Source organism: Copadichromis virginalis, linkage group LG10, assembly GCF_057382275.1.
Source record: "Copadichromis virginalis isolate Kocher_CV1m ecotype Utaka linkage group LG10, C_Virginalis_male_GT1.1, whole genome shotgun sequence".
Lineage (NCBI taxonomy): Eukaryota > Metazoa > Chordata > Actinopteri > Cichliformes > Cichlidae > Copadichromis > Copadichromis virginalis.
In genome coordinates, this window is record NC_140627.1 from 18,798,011 (window position 1) to 18,816,570 (window position 18,560).

General features: G+C 41.9%; 1 protein-coding gene and 1 long non-coding RNA gene across 4 annotated transcripts in view; one reads left to right on the plus strand and one right to left on the minus strand.

Moving 5' to 3' along the window:
- The window catches only part of fryb (furry homolog b (Drosophila)), a 47,806-nt gene that overhangs the window by 9,805 nt on the left and 19,441 nt on the right, over window positions 1-18,560 (minus strand). Inside the window, exons 13-58 of one of the 3 annotated variants that reach the window (XM_085470436.1) lie at window positions 18,300-18,408; window positions 17,356-17,442; window positions 16,692-16,863; window positions 16,479-16,611; window positions 16,275-16,382; window positions 15,753-15,879; window positions 15,343-15,456; window positions 14,967-15,131; window positions 14,619-14,705; window positions 14,254-14,513; window positions 13,941-14,130; window positions 13,361-13,485; window positions 12,648-12,705; window positions 11,667-11,758; window positions 11,327-11,499; window positions 10,998-11,158; window positions 10,797-10,907; window positions 10,497-10,651; window positions 10,230-10,329; window positions 9,975-10,146; window positions 9,509-9,765; window positions 9,280-9,426; window positions 8,997-9,165; window positions 8,770-8,860; window positions 8,468-8,541; window positions 7,460-7,610; window positions 6,936-7,039; window positions 6,143-6,234; window positions 5,919-6,012; window positions 5,498-5,717; window positions 5,200-5,321; window positions 4,899-5,086; window positions 4,704-4,798; window positions 4,352-4,550; window positions 4,047-4,268; window positions 3,507-3,705; window positions 3,302-3,399; window positions 2,885-3,055; window positions 2,451-2,591; window positions 2,171-2,356; window positions 1,835-1,999; window positions 1,501-1,575; window positions 1,134-1,304; window positions 920-928; window positions 293-487; window positions 49-186 (exon numbers count right to left, since the gene is read on the minus strand). In XM_085470436.1, the coding sequence (XP_085326562.1) occupies window positions 49-186; window positions 293-487; window positions 920-928; window positions 1,134-1,304; window positions 1,501-1,575; window positions 1,835-1,999; window positions 2,171-2,356; window positions 2,451-2,591; window positions 2,885-3,055; window positions 3,302-3,399; window positions 3,507-3,705; window positions 4,047-4,268; window positions 4,352-4,550; window positions 4,704-4,798; window positions 4,899-5,086; window positions 5,200-5,321; window positions 5,498-5,717; window positions 5,919-6,012; window positions 6,143-6,234; window positions 6,936-7,039; window positions 7,460-7,610; window positions 8,468-8,541; window positions 8,770-8,860; window positions 8,997-9,165; window positions 9,280-9,426; window positions 9,509-9,765; window positions 9,975-10,146; window positions 10,230-10,329; window positions 10,497-10,651; window positions 10,797-10,907; window positions 10,998-11,158; window positions 11,327-11,499; window positions 11,667-11,758; window positions 12,648-12,705; window positions 13,361-13,485; window positions 13,941-14,130; window positions 14,254-14,513; window positions 14,619-14,705; window positions 14,967-15,131; window positions 15,343-15,456; window positions 15,753-15,879; window positions 16,275-16,382; window positions 16,479-16,611; window positions 16,692-16,863; window positions 17,356-17,442; window positions 18,300-18,408 (6,472 nt within the window). Of the gene's footprint in view, window positions 1-48; window positions 187-292; window positions 488-919; window positions 929-1,133; window positions 1,305-1,500; window positions 1,576-1,834; window positions 2,000-2,170; window positions 2,357-2,450; window positions 2,592-2,884; window positions 3,056-3,301; window positions 3,400-3,506; window positions 3,706-4,046; window positions 4,269-4,351; window positions 4,551-4,703; window positions 4,799-4,898; window positions 5,087-5,199; window positions 5,352-5,497; window positions 5,718-5,918; window positions 6,013-6,142; window positions 6,235-6,935; window positions 7,040-7,459; window positions 7,611-8,467; window positions 8,542-8,769; window positions 8,861-8,996; window positions 9,166-9,279; window positions 9,427-9,508; window positions 9,766-9,974; window positions 10,147-10,229; window positions 10,330-10,496; window positions 10,652-10,796; window positions 10,908-10,997; window positions 11,159-11,326; window positions 11,500-11,666; window positions 11,759-12,647; window positions 12,706-13,360; window positions 13,486-13,940; window positions 14,131-14,253; window positions 14,514-14,618; window positions 14,706-14,966; window positions 15,132-15,342; window positions 15,457-15,752; window positions 15,880-16,274; window positions 16,383-16,478; window positions 16,612-16,691; window positions 16,864-17,355; window positions 17,443-18,299; window positions 18,409-18,560 lie in introns of all 3 variants that reach the window. The other 2 variants (XM_085470434.1, XM_085470435.1) reach the window with 2 other exon arrangements.
- LOC146700264 (uncharacterized) lies at window positions 5,647-6,329 on the plus strand. The gene is made up of 3 exons (XR_014922532.1): window positions 5,647-5,711; window positions 5,992-6,073; window positions 6,162-6,329. It is a non-coding gene; the product is annotated as an uncharacterized LOC146700264 (long non-coding RNA).

Here is an 18,560-nt window from a genome sequence, read left to right on the forward strand (position 1 = left end):
TGTATCTAGGCAAACAACACATCCACGTCCAAGTCTATTATTTCTCACATGTAGACCAATGTGATCGTCATGGAGAGCTCCCTGGCTCGGGGTGGTGGCGTTGAGGGACTGGGGGTCAGCAGATGTGTCGTATGAAGTAGACAGAGAATCGGTGTGATTGGTTTCCTCTGATGGAGACGGGTTGGTCTGGAACAGGGAGGCAAATCATGAATGTTGACTCAGGAAAAATAATAAGCCTTTTAAGGCTTCAGAGGATTTTTAATGTGTTGATTCAGCAGCTAAGGCTACACACAAGCTGAGAATGGGAGAGGCTCTGGCTAGTTGAAGACTCCTCTTCCTCTGATGACTCGTCTGAATCGTGAGGGTCTTCGTGACCCAGACTGGGGGTACTGCCTGAGTGCTGGCTCTCCTCCAGCAGGTCGCGCAGCTCTGTGCTGTCCAGAGATCGCCGGCGCACACCCCAGTTAAAGTTATCGACAGTCTCACCCTAGATTTAAAAAAACACAACAACAACAAACACACACATACATGTTGGAAGACATGGACACAATGAACGGTAGAAGTAAAATCCCTGCGATGAAGGGAACATTTTTACTTTAATCTCTCAAAACACAAAATAATTGCTTTAGTTACAAGAACAAGATGCAAGATGGACTGTTATTCATGGCATGAATATATGATTATATGTTGGAAAGGTTGTTTTCAGCCTGTAAAATTATCTTTTATAATAACTATAACATATTTATCTCTATTTAAAAAATAGCAGTGCTGTCATAAATGTCGTTCTGCAATCAAGCCGTGAGAGCAAAATGAAGCACAAAGAGGATTTTGTTTTTACGTTCCAGATCAAAACAAAAGAGGCAGGAACACCAAAGAGCTGATGAAGGCTAATGTTAAGTACTCAATGTGAGGGACTTACCTGGAGCTCCTAGGCAGCGAGGGGAAGAAAGAGAGAGACAGAGTTAGAGAGAAAGAGATGAGGTGGGAGGACAGAGAAATACTTTTCAAATATGTTGAAGAAAGACAGGTGGATAAGTTGAAAGACACAGTAAAGGTAAAATGAAAGAAAGGACCACTGTGTCAGCATAAATCAAATGAACACAGGTGAAATACAGTATTATTGTCACTCTCACCTCTCCATCCTCCAGCTCCACATCCAGGAAGTCAAAGTCTCTGAAAACCCTAAACTGCTGCTCACTGGCGGTGTCATCTAATGTGTCCTCTCTGGTACCACCGTCCTCAGATGACACGCCGCTCTCCCGCACCTCCATCATGTCCAAGTCACCACAGGATGAGAAGATCACCTGACAAGAAGACAGAAACAGGTTTTTAGACTTGTCAGAGGCAATTAGTGAAGCCATCTTAATAACAGAAACATCCCCAGAAAACTTTAGAGGTTTTACTCCCTCTACAAAATAGAAACAAAAAAAACAGAAATACAAGCTTGAATTTTGTTGACTGTGTACATAAAGAACAAGTACAACAAGGAAGTTAGCTTACAGATGGGTTCTTGGTAAGTCCAACTTCTTGTCCACATAGAGACAAAACGCTCACCAGCTTCTCTCTGGTTCTTTTCTGCATGTAGAAGAAAAACTCATCAGTAAAGTGATGGATTTTCTTCTCGCTTCACATGCCTCATGCTTTGATGATCAAGGGATAATTTCTAAGCATGTTATAAACAGAAAGTTTTAAATCTGTTTTTCTTGGGCTATTTGAGGTCAGTATGCTAAAGAAGAATGACTTGATCAACACATTTTAATATAATATTCTTTTACAAGTCTTACAAAACCAAGCAGCACTGATGTGAAACCTTAGTTTTGGGCATTGATGCTACCTGAGATAACTGTGGTCGCCTCCAGCTGACAGGCACCAGAATGGTGTTGGAATTGGATCCAGAAGAAGTGGAGGAAGTACTGCGGGTCACAGCCATGGCTCTGGCTTTCCCCTCTCTACCCCCTGATCCTTGGAGCTCATCAAAACGGCGCCCGATCACCGGTGTCTGGGAAGATAACAAACAGAAAGACATGCAAATTTTTTGATGATTTGCATATTGCATGCGTTGAGGAAATCCTTTTCTATTTATGACCTAGCAAAACATGGGGGTGTACTGTAACTGCAAGTCAATGATGGGCATTTACAAAAAGAAGCTCAGTAGCAGCAGCTTTCTTACCTCAGAGATGTCAAATGTGAAATCCAGAGTTTTCCCAGGGAGAGCTTTAGCAGAGCCGTCCCACACTCTGCTGACCTCTAGGTTGGAAAGATCACCCTGTGTGTGGCCGTACACTGGATGAACAAGGCTGGCAGAGCGTGATACCACCAGCTTCAAGATGTTTAAGGCATCCTTCCAGTGTACTGTCTATAAAGTCACATGTCAAAGACAGAGTAAGAGAAACAGCAGTGCATGCAGTGCATTTCTCTAAAATGAAGACCGAGTACTGTCCGACACTCACCTGGACAAACTTCTCAATGGTCTTCAGGACATCAGCGTTGAACTGTTTGACCTGCACAGCAGTCAGGTCCATGTGGCTAAGCAGACAGTAGATGATTTGGAGGAGAGACTGTTGCATACTGGGAAGTCCCTTATCCAGCAGCTTGGAGAGAGAAAGTCACATTCAGTAAGCACGCAGACATAAACCCAATCTTGCTTAAGGGCAAAGTCAATATGTGTATAACCAACTTGTATAACTTGTATAACTTGACTGTAAATTATTGGATTGTCCTTTAACAACTGGCTGAACAGTGAACAGGACAGGCTTCCAACAAATAATCAGCACAAACCACTCACTCAACATTCTTGCACCAGCTTCCATAGAAACATCCAATAAATGTAAAATCCTAAAAATAGAGAAAGATAAGACATATTTTCATATATAGAAGCACTTACCTCAGCCATATAGGTGACCATGTTGAGCGTTATGTCAGAGAAAGCCTCGTGAAGGTAGCGGCAAACCACGCTGACCCAGGAGAAAGGGTCCCTCGTGTAGGAACGTGTCTTATAGAGCGTCATCACATGTGCCAGATGGGACAGCTTTGTGTTCTTTTCCACCAAACATACCTGAGAAAGTAAACAAAAAAGCAGACAGACACGTTATGTGAGAAATATTGCCTTTTTTGATCTTTTAGTTGTTCTTCTGTGTTTTGAAATGTCAGGTTTTTCCAATCCACTCTGGCTTTTTATCTTTCTCCAAATATACATCTTTACTGTTTGTCTAACAAACCTAAAAAAAGTCAAAGGAAGTAAAGCAAAAGCAAACTAAAGCCTAGACTCAGCCCACTTGAAGAATCCATAGTATTGCAGTACCTGTGCAATCCTCTCAGCACTTTCCTTACAGAACTGATTTGGGTGGCTAAAGTGCTGGACCAGGTGAGGAAGCAGACACAGCACATTCAGAGGAAAGCCTACACAGGGAGAAGAGTTTGAACTTCAGATACAGCCAGTATAAATAAAAATAAACACGTTGCCGTACGACTACTAAACGATACAATATAAAATCCTCAGTACCTACCTATAGACTGTGAGCTGTCGACAACAGGCACGCGGGAGACTGGCGTGAGCTGGCAGAATAGCTGTAAGGTCAGGTCAGATGTAGCCTGGGAGGTAAATCCCTTCAACAAAAGCTGTTGAATCCCAGAGAACCCGCTCCACCTCAGCTGAGCCTGCAGCTTCTCCAGGCGCTCACGGTTCTCTGCTCTGTCTAAGGGCACCTGGGAAATGAGAGATTTTGGCTTAAGTGAAGCTGAAAGTTGCTTGTGGTACTTATTGTCTTCCACCTGCAAACTGAATATCTGAGATGCTAAAACAATGAATGAATCAATAGCCAGTTGCTAGGTCTGTGGTGGCCTTGAATTAATAGGTTCCAAAGCTTTCTTTCATTTTAAAATAGAAGCAGTGTGAGCGTCTTAGGATGACGTAGTCTTCATGGCATTAAGGGAAAACACAGGTTACAGGGAATGTTTGCTTTCTTCTGCTTAATCTTGGCTTTAAGTTAACTGTTGTTTTTACAGATACATCCTCTGTAATCAGCAATTTTTTTTATCTCATCTACCTTTGACAGCAGCTTGTGAACGAGGCGAAGTGACATCTGGTATTCAAACTCGAAGTCTGACTCCATGAGCGACACCGCCACCCAGAAGACTGTGGCCAGTATCGACGAAGGATGAGACACGTGCGCGGGATCCGACAGAACGCTGGGATCAATGCGATTTGTCGATGATGTGCAGGAGCCTGAACTTCTTCCTGTTCGTGCAAGGCCGTGACTGTTGCAAGCCTGTAGACCGAAAGCGAGTACAAAATTAGCATTAAGGATTTAGCATTAAGGTGTCAGATTACACAGCAATTTTCCTTTCTTGCCTGTATGCGATCCAGAGTTGCACTGCGAGGGGGATCACTCGACTGGTTGCAACACTCGCCGAACTTCTTGGGGACAGAATAGGAGCGCTGGTGGCGCTGCGATGACAGGCCGACAAATCCTGGGCCAGGGAAGTTCAGCTGACCTGTGCTCTTTCTGTTCATCAGTTTGTCACTTGTCACAAAGTCTGGAGAGGATGTCCTACAAATCAAACACAATGAAAGCAAAATGTTGAATCTGTTTGAGTATCAAGTAGCTCTGAAACACCAGAAGGAGGCTGTTTAAATCTGTACATATGTTGTAATCTTCAAATTATTATTACTTCCAAAGATTTAACATTCAAAGCAGACTAACCTGGTAAGAGCTGCCATAAGGTCACTGTTTTTCAGACACTCTGCTAGATTCACCACTACTGACTCTAGAGTTAACAGCACCTCCATCACATAGCCCTGAAACAGGTACAGGTATGAACATCAGCAATAATGTGAATCTTCACCAAATGCATCAGGTTGAAAGCACTACATCTCTATTATATGTCTCTTCTCTCACCTGCACCTCGTCTCCATGTTCTCCCACCACCTCAACGAGGCGTGAGACCAGATCAGAGACAGCATGGTTGTTGATCGGCTGTTTGAGAGCTCTAAAGATCTGGAAAGATCTGCCGGCATAGTGACGCGAGGAGCTGCACAGAGCCGTCTGTAAGGCCACGTCACTAAGCTGCTGCTCCAGGTGGAAGTCTGTGAAGATGGACATATTTCACCCCTTGTGCAGGTCTAAAATGAGTCGATTATTGCTCCATTTGTGAAGATTGGGTGAGGTCTGCTGTAGCTGTTATTCAGTGGTTTCTCACCTGACTTGGACTCCTTGAAGACAGAGACAACGTGGCGCAGGAAGTTGCTGAGTTGCTCTGTGCTTTTGGAGTTGGGGTTCTTTGGTGTGATGTCCTCATGCACCCACAGTGGCCCAAATGATCTGTGCAATAACAACACAGTACTCCAAGCACTGTATACCCACCACCAGTAGCACCACATAAACGTTACACGAGCAGCTCACACAGTGTGGACTACAGTGAAATTTAAGCGCACGTCACACCCACACGCAGTGTCCACCTCGAGAACAGCACAAAAGATGACCAGAGTTGTGTTTACCTGGTGGAGAGAAACTCAATGAGTTTGTTCGTCTTCTCATCCGTCTCATTGGGCGCATCTTCAAGATCCTCCAGGTCATCGGGTGTTACAAGGGGCAGATTTCCAACACTGCCGGCTGTGCTGCCACCACCCAGGCTAGCAGAGGATGAGTTGGAGGTGGAGCTGAGACCAGAGTCCACCACGGGAGATGCCTGCCACTCCCGCAAAAAGTCTGGTGCGTCTATAGGAATATTATGACATGCTATAGAGAAGTGTACTGCTACAGTAATATAATTTCTGGAGTCTTTAATCTGATTTTTGTGTACTACACTGTTTAGTTTCTTAGTTTTCCAATGAAAAGTGGTCCATCAGGTCATATCTTTCTAGTAAATGTCAGAGGACTGTTAAATGCTTGTATACACACTCAATATTTTCTACTTACGTGACTGCTGGTACTCTGTGTGGTAGCTGGACTTGATTGTGAGGGTCTTGTTGTCGCTGATCTCTCTCGTCAGCATCAGTACTGAGGCTATTACCTGGACCCCCAAAAAGAAGTGTTGCTCAGTGAATATGTAAAGCTTTGCAGAACTCAGTAAAGTAAGTTTCAGTCCTACTTCATGTAATAAACTGGCCGAATAATAACAAACATTAAAATGGAAATCTGACCTGAAAGTTGTTGTTGCAGGAGAGCGCAATGAGGAGGTGAAGAAGGAGACGTTTGCTGTGTTCATAGACCTCTGACCTGTAGTGGTCCAGACCTAGAAAACGAAGTACACACCGAGTAAGACAACAACAGCTTTTGTAGTATTACAAAGGCTTGTTGTGCCTCAATTTGTGCAACAGTGAATGAAAAAAGCTAAAAAAAAATAAAAATAAAAATAAAATAAAATCAAACATGGATTCCTGGATAACTTCATGCAAAAAGACCAGATGATGCTGAATCTCATGAACTTGAAAGTTAGTATGTAGAATATGCTGAGCGCATAATAATACAGCTGGCATCTGGGTGGGGGTAGGTATGTGTCTACATGCTAGATTGAAAGTGTTTCATTGTGATACTTGAGAACGGCCTGTCCACTTCCACGTCTCTGTGTGATGGCGATAAAACACATCGTCACGCTATGAGCTCAGTGGACGTCACAGAAAATACCTTCAACATCTCAAGGCTATTTTTGTGTGTTTGTTTCGGTGGCAAACACCCTGACACCCGCGCCTTTTGATTTTATCTTGTTTTGGTTCAAGTTCTTTTCGATCTACCACGTGTTTCATTTGCTTTATCAGCGTGAGACTGAGGAATTTTTTATATAACCCATCAAGCACTTCCACATTCTCCAAAATGCATGTAGTACATTCTATGCAGGCGATTTTGGCTTATTTTTCTTCTTACCCCATTTTCCCCAAAATTAATCCATACAGGGTTTAACCGATTCAAGCGTGACATGAGTTCAGTTATGCTTACCTAAGAAGAGGGCATGTAGTAGTAGGGGCAGGTGTAAAGCCCAGTCTTCTCTCACACTGTGGTCTACTACCATCTCGGTCATAAAGATCACTGCAATGTTACACCTGAGGAACACACAAATTTTATGTGAGTACGATAAAATCTTGGCATGTTTGATGGAAACATTTGATGTTTGATGTTTCCTGTAATCTGTGCTAGTGCATGAACTGTACATGGATCATAGATTTCAAAGCTCTCTACAACAGTCTTCATTTTATTTATTTAGAGTATTGATCTCTGAAGTGTCAGGACAGGCAGAGAAGATTAAGTGGGAAAGCTCTTTTAATATGAACTATTTTCCTAGTAGACCCTGAGCAAGCTGGCTTGGCTTCATTCTGTGCTTGAGTTTATCCAAAAATCTGAAAGTAGGCGTAACATGTCTCTGAAACGCTGTCTGGCCCTGCTGATTGTAACATCACTCTTCTAGCTAAGATCCTGTTTTTTCAGAAGTTTACTAAAGGTCATCTGTGTTTGTTCGTGTGCACCTGTGCAGTGGTCCTCTAGGTGTGATAGTTTCTGGAAGGTAGTCAACCAGAGGTGCCCAGCAGCCTCCATTAACAGGCATGGGTAACGGCTGAGGACGGTTGGTCTCGAGAATACTCAGCAGCCATCCAGCGTAAGGTGGAAGTGGGTCATCTATGAGCACAGAAAGATTTGGTTAGTAAAATCTGAAACATATATCCCACCAAAGCAATAATTCTGAATTAAAAGTAGTGCACAATTAACCATTTCACTTAAAAAGCATAAGGACTGATCCTTTGAGAATCCTCAAAGCACAGGCCGAGGAGGGGGAGTGGCAGCAATCTTCCACTCCAGCTTATTAGTTACCACAGACCTGGAGTTTTAAATCAATTGAAAGCTTAACTTTTTGCCTTGTCCACCATAACTGGAAAACTCAATAAAAAGTGGTATTTGTTTTATTGTAGGGACCTTTACCTTTCCTTAATACTGTAGTTGTGATTCAATTTTGTTGCGACTTCATTTTATTGTGTTTGAAAAATACTACCAACTGTAGCGCATACGAGGTTGTCATTTTTACACTTTGTTTTTTGCATGAATGAAACAAAGAGTAAGCTTGAAAGATGGCGTTTGGAGTCAGTGTTCGATCTGTAGCTGTGTAGTAGATGGTTGATGAATTGGCCTGTGTGACTGGGGCCTTAGCTAGCTGTTTAAATTATAGGAATCATCTAACCTACTTTGACAAGAATGTCAATGGCTGCTATTACAAGGTGCATGACAACACATTTAAAACATTTGCTTTTAGTCTCTGTATCTGGCCAGAAAAAAAAAATGTGGGATGAGAAGTTATAGCACAAGAACTGTCAGTAACAATTACCATTAAAGTCTAAAGTTAAAATGGTGAAGATTTATCACTGAAAAGTCTACATCCTCAGAGTCTCTCCAAATAACAGCTGTAAGCTGTGAAAACCCCTGGGCTCTGTGTGTGTCAAAGATTGTACTTTATTCCTCATGAGAACCAAGTCAGGGCTTACTTTTTTCATCCTCATAGGAGCCTCCGGAGCTGTTGCTGTAACGAGACTCCAGTCTGTTGTGAGCCCTCGCCCGGCTGTGAAAAATCCACCACATTTAAAGTCAAACTCAGCATTTCCAGATTTGATTGACAATATCCTCATGGTATTATCATCGCTACATACAGTAACTGATACGATGCTGACATTTTTTAGCTATCTTTATGACAGCCTCTTGAGAGACTGTCTCACCCAAATAAAACACTGTATCACCATGACAACCCATGCTGCAGCTATAAGTATATAAGGTATAAAAAATGACTTACCGTTCTTCACTCTCTCTGACCATCTTGGTCTCATCTGTCTCTGGCAGGTTTTCCTGACCAGCCACTACGGTGTTACTACTGGAGGTGGTGCCTACACATTTAACAGAAACACAGCAGAGTCATCCATCTGTCACATGAAAAAAGCTGTCAAGTTCAAACCAGGGGTAAGTGTTGAGATGAAAATCTAATTTGACTCCACAGACTGTGACAGGAACACATCCCCTCACCTGTCTGGGATGTGGAGGCTTTGTTGCTGGCAGCAAAGCGATAAAATGGAGGATTATCACAGTGCAAAACCACAGGGTTGACAGGGTCGGTCTGCTGCAGCTCAAACAGGAGCTCCTCCATAGTCTGGATGGTGTTATTGCGACACATGTAAATCACCACCTTCTTAATCTACAACAGATGAGCAAGCATTAGTTAGAAATTCTGGGTTATTTGCATTACTTCTGCATATTTGTTATGATATCTTTGTGAGGATTACTGCATTTAACTAAAAAATGCTCTTACATAAGGCAGTAATGTGGTGTCACTGCTAACACCACACAGGCTGATGAGGAACTGCAGGGTGACTCGCAAGTTGTTGCTCCACCTCTCGTTCGACACTAGAGCGTTCCAGGCATTCTCAATCTCTGGTCCGGGAACCTCATCTCCATACTGTAAAGAGAAAAAAATCTAATTAGAAAGCTAGAGGTGCGTTTGGGAGTTTTCACAAGTAAGAATTAACTCGGCTTCCCACCTTAGCAGTCATGAACATGAGGTTGTTGAGCACCAATGATGTTGCCTGCAAGGAGCCCCAGCCGCTGCCTCTCAGGCTGGGGGATGCACTCAGGCCCCGAGCCTGACCTCGAGGTTCTTCCTCTGGTGTGCAGGGACTTGAAGCAGGAGGTAAGAGACCTGTGTCCACTAGCTCAATGTTACTAAGCCAGGGTAGCAGGTAGGATAGCATGATCTGTCTGCCATTAGGATGGGTGGTTGGGAAACGTTGGCTCACCTCTGCAAATACCAGGAGAATTCACTTATTCTTTTTTTTTTTAACTTATGCTGCTTCCTTATTAACTTCTCTTCCACATTAAAGTGTAAGGAGATACCTTTTTCTAAAAATGCATATAGATATATTAGTTAGTTTATATTTAACTGTTCTTTTTTGTTGCATTTGTACCATTTGGAAGAATTCCACAGAAGAACAGATGAGAAGAATTTACCTGAGAAAAGAGGCAGCGTGAGCTCTGGGTACATGCTGGCAAGCTGGATGGAGAGCTGCGCAAGGCTGACACTGTACAGAGGAGGGAGGGGGCCGTGCGTCCCATACAAAATATTACCAGGCTTCTGCTCCACCATCCGCTTGGAGTATGCACACAGCTTAGATTCCAGCACCTGCAGGAAACATTTATTTTTAAATCTTTGCCAGGTTTTGGCTTTATGACTTTGTTTAATATGTGCCATGAAAGTGAGCATACCTGCATCAGCTGCATGGAGATTTCATATATTTCCCTGCTGGTGTCTGAGGCTTTGAACAGCACGAGGTTGAGCAAAGTCACAAGGTCACATGGATAATTCCTGGCATAATAAATAGAAAGAGCTATTGGTTACTGTAAGAACTCAACCAATGAGTATTAACAAGCAAGCGGGCATCGTGGTAAATAAAGTAAGCTTTATATCTACATCTGTTCCCTGATGGTAAAAACATCAGGAGTTCAGATTAGAACCAGGGTGTGATTCCCGACCTGTTACCGCACACTGTGGCGATGGCCTTGAAGCAGCCAGATGCAAGCTGGTAAGACCCGGTGAAGCAGCGGTCCACGGCCCAGTTGAACAGGTTGATCTGATCTGGATTCAGTTCTAAAAGCAGAATGACCACCTCACACCCCAGACGATGCACCTAAAGGACGACATGTTATTGTGTTGTGGTGCATGTATTAAAAACTGATTTGTAACTTCTTAGATTAAACTAAAATGCCAAAATACATGTCATAGAGAGCTAACTGTACAACAAGTTAAACCAAGAAATCCTTGAGTCCACCTACCCGTAAGTCATGACAGGCCAAGATGTTGTCAAGCCATTTGTAGAGATAACCATCAGTAGAGAGACCCACGTTGTCAAAAACTGGACCACAGCACAGAACTGCTGACATGGCCTGGGAGACAAAAGCAAAGCAATGCTTATATTTCTGTAAAATATCCTGAATTACTGCAAAAAGAAGTTTGGTGATTTGGGACCTGCTTACCTTGAGAGCACTATACTGGTAGCGAGTGATCTGGTGGTTGCGGTCACTGTACCGGTCAAGAGGCGTAAACATAACACTGAAGGGCCCGGCCCACTGGCTGAAGAGAATGAAGAGATGGTGCCTCAGAGACTGCTGAGGGAAGAGGAAGCGCCTGTGGTGGACTGCACAGACGTGAGAGAAAGAAAGAGAGACACTGAGGGTGAGAACAAGAGACAAAATGACTCCGAAAAGGCCAGTATGTTGCCTGATACTGAAAAATGGACGTGTAGTAGTCAAACTATAAAATTACTATAAAATTAAAAGGGTAAGAAGTAAAATAATAATCTTACCAGGCACACACTGGATGAGATTGGCTACCATCCCACTGAAATGAGCTCGTATGTCTTTGAGCACGTCCAGTTCTTTCTCATTCTCAGCCTCTAGAAGCATCCGGGTTAAGTCCACGTACTCGAGGAATAAAGCACCCAAGGCCAGGGAATCACGCTCCAGAGCTCCATTAGTGCTACAGGAAAACAAGGAGGAAAATATGACCTTGGTAAACTAAACGAGACTAGAGTTACAGACAGGAGGAGATGAGAGATGAATATAGTCTAACTTTTTGTGTGCATAAGGATCAAAGCCCAGTAAACAAAACGAGATGACTCAGTGCATGATACATGTATGTGCTACCTGTCACTGATGACTCCTGCGTTAGCCAGTAGTTCAAATATCCTCAGCAGCTGCAGCCTGAGAAGATCCCTCCTCTCTCTACGCTTCTTGTTCTGGAAGCACAGACAGGTTGTTAGTTTCCTGCCACAAAGCAGATCCAGGATGTCAAAGTCATTTTACTTCCTGGGCCACAATCCACCAACTCTGACCTTAAGTAGGTCAGACCAGTGAATCTCCCCTTTTTGTCAGTGTAAAAAACTTGAACTACACACTGAATCCCTCAGATATCTTCAGCTAAGAAAAAAGAAGTGCAGTATTTCTGTTTTTCTACAGGATAATGGAATACTGCTGTAGTAAATGGAAGAAATTAGCAATTAACTCTTTCTTTCTATTGTAGATTTTGGACAAAATTGAACTTTTCTGTCATTTAAATGTTCATCTATTACTCCTTTACTTTGGTGTAGTATATATGGCCATGGTCATTTGTCAGTAGGAAAAGCTTTAAAATGTTAAGGAAAAAAAATTACAGTGAAAGTCCAAAATCGAGATTAACCTCCTAGGACCCGGGGTCCACATATGTGGACATCACATTTTGGGTTATTTAGACCAAAATACTCAGTTTTGCTTTACAAGGGCCTGATATCCACTTACAAGGACATTATACTGTTACTGTTCTATTGAAATTTTAAATGAATATCCTTATATGTGGCTCTCATTTGTCTTAGAAACAAAAATTAGGTAAAACAAAATCTGGTAATTCTTTGTTTTTACATTCATCATGTCCCAATCAGCCCAAAGCATCAGTACAACATGCAGTACTTCTGATTATAGTGGACTGTGGACAAAACCTATATTCCATTTTCATAAACAAAACATTATTAATCTATGGAAAACATCAGCTACAACCCTGATTTTATAGTAATCTAGTTTTATACTTAATCTAGAAAATATTCTCAATTTTGCACAGTCAGTTTTCTCTCACAACCTCGGTGTGTGTTTTACCTCAGGCCTACGTTCCAGTGCTTCTTTCATCAACGGATGGAGTTCTTCGACAAGCTCCCTGTTTGAGGGAGAAAAAAAATCAATCAATCAATGACCTGATTGCCAAAATGCTAAATGAGATATCCTCCCCTGTATATAAATAGTTATTATTCATGGGAACAATGAAGATGTGTGACATAAATCTATGCAGTGCAACCCAAATGTCATGTTCCCTAAAACCACTAATCCTCAGACGCCGTAATGACGGAACAAATTTGTCTGGGCAGACCTTAATCTTTTTAATAACAATGAGAGCCTTTTCAGAAAATACTCTAGGTTAAAAATAGCTGATCTCCTTTAGAATGAAAATGCCATCCTGTCACAATGGAACCTCTGTGCTTTGAAAAAATGTGATATGTCTCTGCCCCTCCAAGAATTTCTCTTCTACATCACTGACTCATTTTCTTCTCTCAGTGTCAGGTATGCAGCTCATAAACAGACAGGTGAGAGTAGGTAAGATAAAACCCACTGAAGAATCGTGTCTTTCTCATGGAAGAGATTCAGATCAAATCTGGCATATCATCTACTTAGAACTGTATTTGTTCTGTCTATTCAGTCTTTTTCAGTTCATTCTCTGCCAAAGGCAAGAATAACATTAGCACTGAAACCAAGGCTAACATCATCAAAGCAGGATTTGTGTTTTATTACTGTTGTGTAGGTTATTATTCCAGTACCTGAAGACCAGAGCATTTGTGCATCCGAATCCCAGCACTAGGGACTCTGTGATTTCCAGACTCTCAGCTCTCATCAGTGGGACGAGCTGCTTTAAAAGCCAGGCCACAGAGGGCGTGCCTATAACCTATGAAACGTAAATAAATAAGTAAAACACACGCACACAGAGATCAATCTTTACATTTTAAAATATCACACTTTAAGTCCATTTTGCTCTTTGTTTCCAGATCCAATCATTTAAGCTTTTCATTAGTTGGAAATCAATAAATAATAAGATAAGATAAGATAAGATAAGATAGAACTTTATTAATCCCTCGGGTGGGTTCCTCTGGGAAATTCGATTTCCAAAAAGCACAGCACCGACAGAAGTTACAGAATATTATATATATATACACACACACACACACACACACACACACACACACACACACACACACACACACACACACACATATATAAATACAGAGACAAATATAAATAAAATATATGAAGGGGATAAATAGAATAAATAGGAATTTAAAAAAAATTGTGCACATTTCTAAACTCTACGTCTCTGCTATCAACTGAAGGACAAATGCGCACCTTGTTGTCGTAGGTGACGCTGCCATCAGGTGTGGTGGCAGTGATCTCAGGTGTAGACGCTCTGAGATGGCCAGGTGACATGATGCTTGGCTTAGCCACTCCGAGACAGAGGATTAGGTAATTGCGCCACAGTGAGATGTAGCTGTCGCTGGCGCCTGCCGTGCTCGTCTTCTTAGCGTTCACTGGGCTGCTGCATGAAGACAGGTGAAAATGCATTAGTTTAATCTTTCATACACAAGTTGCTATCATTGCATGTCATTTTATTTAGAGTGAAATCCTTAAAGTGTAATGTAATAAATGTGAATTCATGTACTTGGGATCAACCAGAGGCAGCAGCAGCTGTAGCCGTGTGAAAACGTAGGGCCAGGCGTATCCTAGAGCAACGGGGCAGTGCTTAGGCAGATGCTCTTGCCGCAAAAAGATGTGCAAACAGAGCACCCACGGGTCCTTCACACACTGGGCAAAAATCCAGACATGGCTGGGGCTCTTCACGTCGTACGAACTGCTCACCAGTCGAGCCGTCCACTCCACTAGCCACTGGAGGTCAACGTGGTGGCTGAGAGGCAAGGTGGACTGAGAGAGGCAACAGGAGCAAATAAGTCATTTGTAAAATCACTTATCACATCGATACACTTTTGTTACTGATCACTCTCACATTCTAAGCACAAATATACATACTGAGTCAGAAACAGCCACGTGAACAAAGCTGTCCATTACAGCAGGGCTCAGCTGGTCCATGACCTCTATCATGGGTTTGTCATCGTCCTTTAGGGAAAGACATTTATAGAATCAGCTATTTTTATAACAGCGTCACACAATGCATGTCTAATCACAGCAAGTCAGATGGCTCTCCTTCAATCCTATTTCCATACCCTTTCTCCCTCTTTAATCACAGTTTGTCACAAGATTGCTGTTGCATTTGTTACCGAACTGTTTTTGTATTTTTCTTCACTGCTTTGTTACCGTCTATAAAGTGAGACAAGCTGGTGAGCTGGTAGGAGAAGATGTGAGTTTTCTGTGCTTTACCTCAGCATGTCCCAGTGCCGTGAAGAGACAGCGTATTTCTCTTAACACGCCGACTGCCAGCTTCCTTGTGCTGATCTGACACGAACAGAGGAGCAGCAGAGCAAGGCCCTCCACCGCATGGAGTACTGAACAATGAGGGCTTCGCTCTGGCAGTCTAGGGCTGGCCTGATGGAAAGTTAGGAGGGTTAGTAAAAAGTAATTAAGCATGCATTTTCAGACCGACAAACCCAGAAGACCTCAACAACCTTTCAAGCTCAGTGGCTTCTCTAAATGTTTTTAATATAATTTTAAATACACTGAACATCATGTCTCCTAAAGGAAAGGAAATAGTTGGCTTAAGTGTGACTGTCATAATGATAAAGTACTCTATACAAACCTCAACTCCCCCTCGCATCTTCCCCTGGAGCTGCAGAGCTAACCTCCACTGTGTGAGCAGCTGGAGAAGAAGCTTGACGGATGCATCCTGCAGACACTGATGGGTGTCTTGGACCTGGAAGTATTTAGCATACGACACTCCTGTTGTGAAGTGAACCCCCTTGGTAACAACTGGTAACAATGTTTTATGGCTAACACTTTGAAATTATGAATAAGCATATAATAAAGAGGTCCTATTGTAAGAAGCTACTATGATGGTTCTAAATGTTCACCTTTCAGTTTAAGGACCACATCACTCTGTGAGAATCTAAATTAGTTCTGGGGAAATGTTTCTAATATGTCACTATGTAGGTAGTATGATTTTAACACTTTAGAAGAGCAGCATGAAAACATCCGAAGGTTGTGCTATACCTCACGTAAAAGGAAATGTGTGTAACCAAAAAGGACGTCTTCCCTCCAGTCTGAGAAATCAAGTAACAGGCTCTGCAGGGAATTCTGGGAAATAAGACGAAGCTCATCGTCCATGTGCACTGTGAGTCTGAGGGACAGACAGACAAAAAATAAGCAAGATTTCTGTTACAAAGCTTGTATTTCACCAAAATTAAACTAAAATTGCAACTGAGTGAAAAGAAATTTGAATCAAAAAAAAGGATAAAACAATAATAAAAATATAAGGAAGCAGGAAATCTGGTTAGTTTTTGTGTATTGTTTGCACTGAATGCCTGTTGTGAAATTCCTACATGTTTCCCCTGAAAATATGCAACCACATTAAGACAAAAAAGCCTTAAAGTAACACAGAAACTAAAAAAAACTAAACTGAAACCAAGAACTTGTACTGATATAGTTTGACTTATAATTTAATGTATTCTATTCTTTTAATGATTCAGTTTTTTATTGTATTTGTGAGGAACTTGAGCTAGACCTGAAACTTACCTTGATAGCAAGTCTATGAGCTCAGGCTTGGACATGCCATCAGGAAGGATACGAGGAATGGCAGCCACACATGTCCTGAACAGGTCGATTTTAGGCTTCCTTTCACCACTAAAGATGGAAAACGGAGGAGTACATTGGACACTTATTTTCGATCACGTTTGCAAAATTTCAAACGGAATGAAACTCCACTTTGCAGTTACATACGTGATCATATCCTCTGGCTCTTTGTTGAGCATCTGGACGCTTGTGAGCATCATGCAACGACCCACCTCCTTATCCAAGTGCCTCAGGATGTTGTCCAGAGCTTTTCGCACCTGGGAGTAGTACAAGGACATGCCTGTGGGGAACCAGACAGAAACAGAGACGATGAAGGGGGAGACATTCAAATTACAGCAGCCTCCAGACACCCACACAGACCTATTAGCTTGGCTTCCTCTTCAGTGAGTGTCTTGCTGAGATATGTTTTCTTCTTCTTCAGAGAGTTTCCAGAGGGCAGAGTGGCTCCTGTGTTGGGCATAGGAGGCTCTCCATCCTTCTGTTGGAGAGCATCTGCTATCACCAGGAACGCCCGCAGACCAATGTTCATACGCTGGAAGACAGATACAGCGCCAGTTTTTATGCCAGTTTTTCAAGAGCAATGGAAGATATAAAGCAGAATTCAATGTAGATCAACATTATTACATTGTTTCCCAGTAAGACACAGATCCTGCAGTGAATGTAGCTGAGCGGGATCTATTTATATAACTGTTGATATACTGTCAAAAAGCCTCACTGTGACTGTAAACATCCTTAAACTGTGCAAAGCATACTGCACTGTCAGATTACACCAATCGATAGTTTAGCACATAATGTCCAACACAGGATACGCTCACTGCCAAGTCCATCTCTCCTAACTATTATTAGGTAAAGTGAATATCCTCCGTTTCAGGCTAATTACGTTGAAGCTTCCAGCAGACCACATACTGTTCTTTACATTCCTTTGATAGAAATCAAAGTTGGAATGCTTAGATCTATAAAATGTCCCGGGGAGATCCACTGTTGATCTTTGTGCAACTGAATGCCTGTGTCCGCTCCTTTTTACCTCTGGGTTGAGACTGAAGGCTTTGGCAGGCTTCCCAACACTCAGCAGGTCAAATATGATCTCCTTCATAGCAAAATCGAGTCTCTCCTGAAGAAAGGACAAACATGCTGGAGTTACAGGATTTTAGAGGCAACATGGTGTGAGGCAGCAGGTGTATCTGCTGTCAGCAGTGGGACATTTTAATAAAAACTATTTATAAAAAAAAAATCAAAGAAAAACAACAAACAAAACAGGACACTGAAGGTCTTATTTATACTTCTTATTTTGTCGGAGTCACAGAAACTCATGTCATGTAGCAACTGGGGTTTTACACGGTTGCTACATGACAGCAGCAAATGCAAGAGCAAAGAGTGCGCTGCACTTAAACAGCATTAGAGCAGGTTTCAAAACCCTCTGCCGCTAATTCAGACATCAGATAGAATGTAATCAATTTTGATAATGGATTCTAGTGAAATGTAAAAAAACATCTCATGTCCTACATTGTTGGTCAGCCTCTACTTTTCATTACTGTTTAGCTTTTGAGTAGTTACTGGAACCGTGTCAGCTCAGAATTTTGGATTAATCATTGCATTGGTCTGTTTTTCAGTAACAGTACAGAAAAAAACACTATGCTATGCACACAAATGTGACTTTATTTCTCTGAGCAAGAACAACACTTTATGTGGTTTGGTCACTCATGCCATTTATCAAGGTATTCATTTTTTACAGATAATGAAGGTTATAATCTTGGTTGTTTCTGTGTTTTATTCTTTTCCTCTTTGACTATATTTAACTGGTTTATGGATTTTTATGTGTGTGTGCTATTAATTTATGCAACTTATGAGCGTACCACTTTTCTTCTTGTCCCCGGACACTCTTGAAAAAGAGATTTTTAATCTTAAGAGTTTATTTTTTTCATGGTTAAATAATAATAATAATAATAATAATAATAATAATAATAATACCTGGGCAATAAACTGGATAATCTTGACAAAAATATTCAGAGGCATGTCTCTGGGCACGACGCTACGACTCCCTTTGGGGAAGAGAGTGGTGGTGATGGACGTCAGGCGACTGAGGGACAAAGAGATGTAAATAATCTTAGCATTGTAATTCCTGATGCATTTGACTATATTTACAAGTGTACCATGTTTAAGGGAAATTCCACTAAATAACTTAATCATACAAGTTATGGCACAATTTTAAAAAAAAGAAGAAGAAGATTA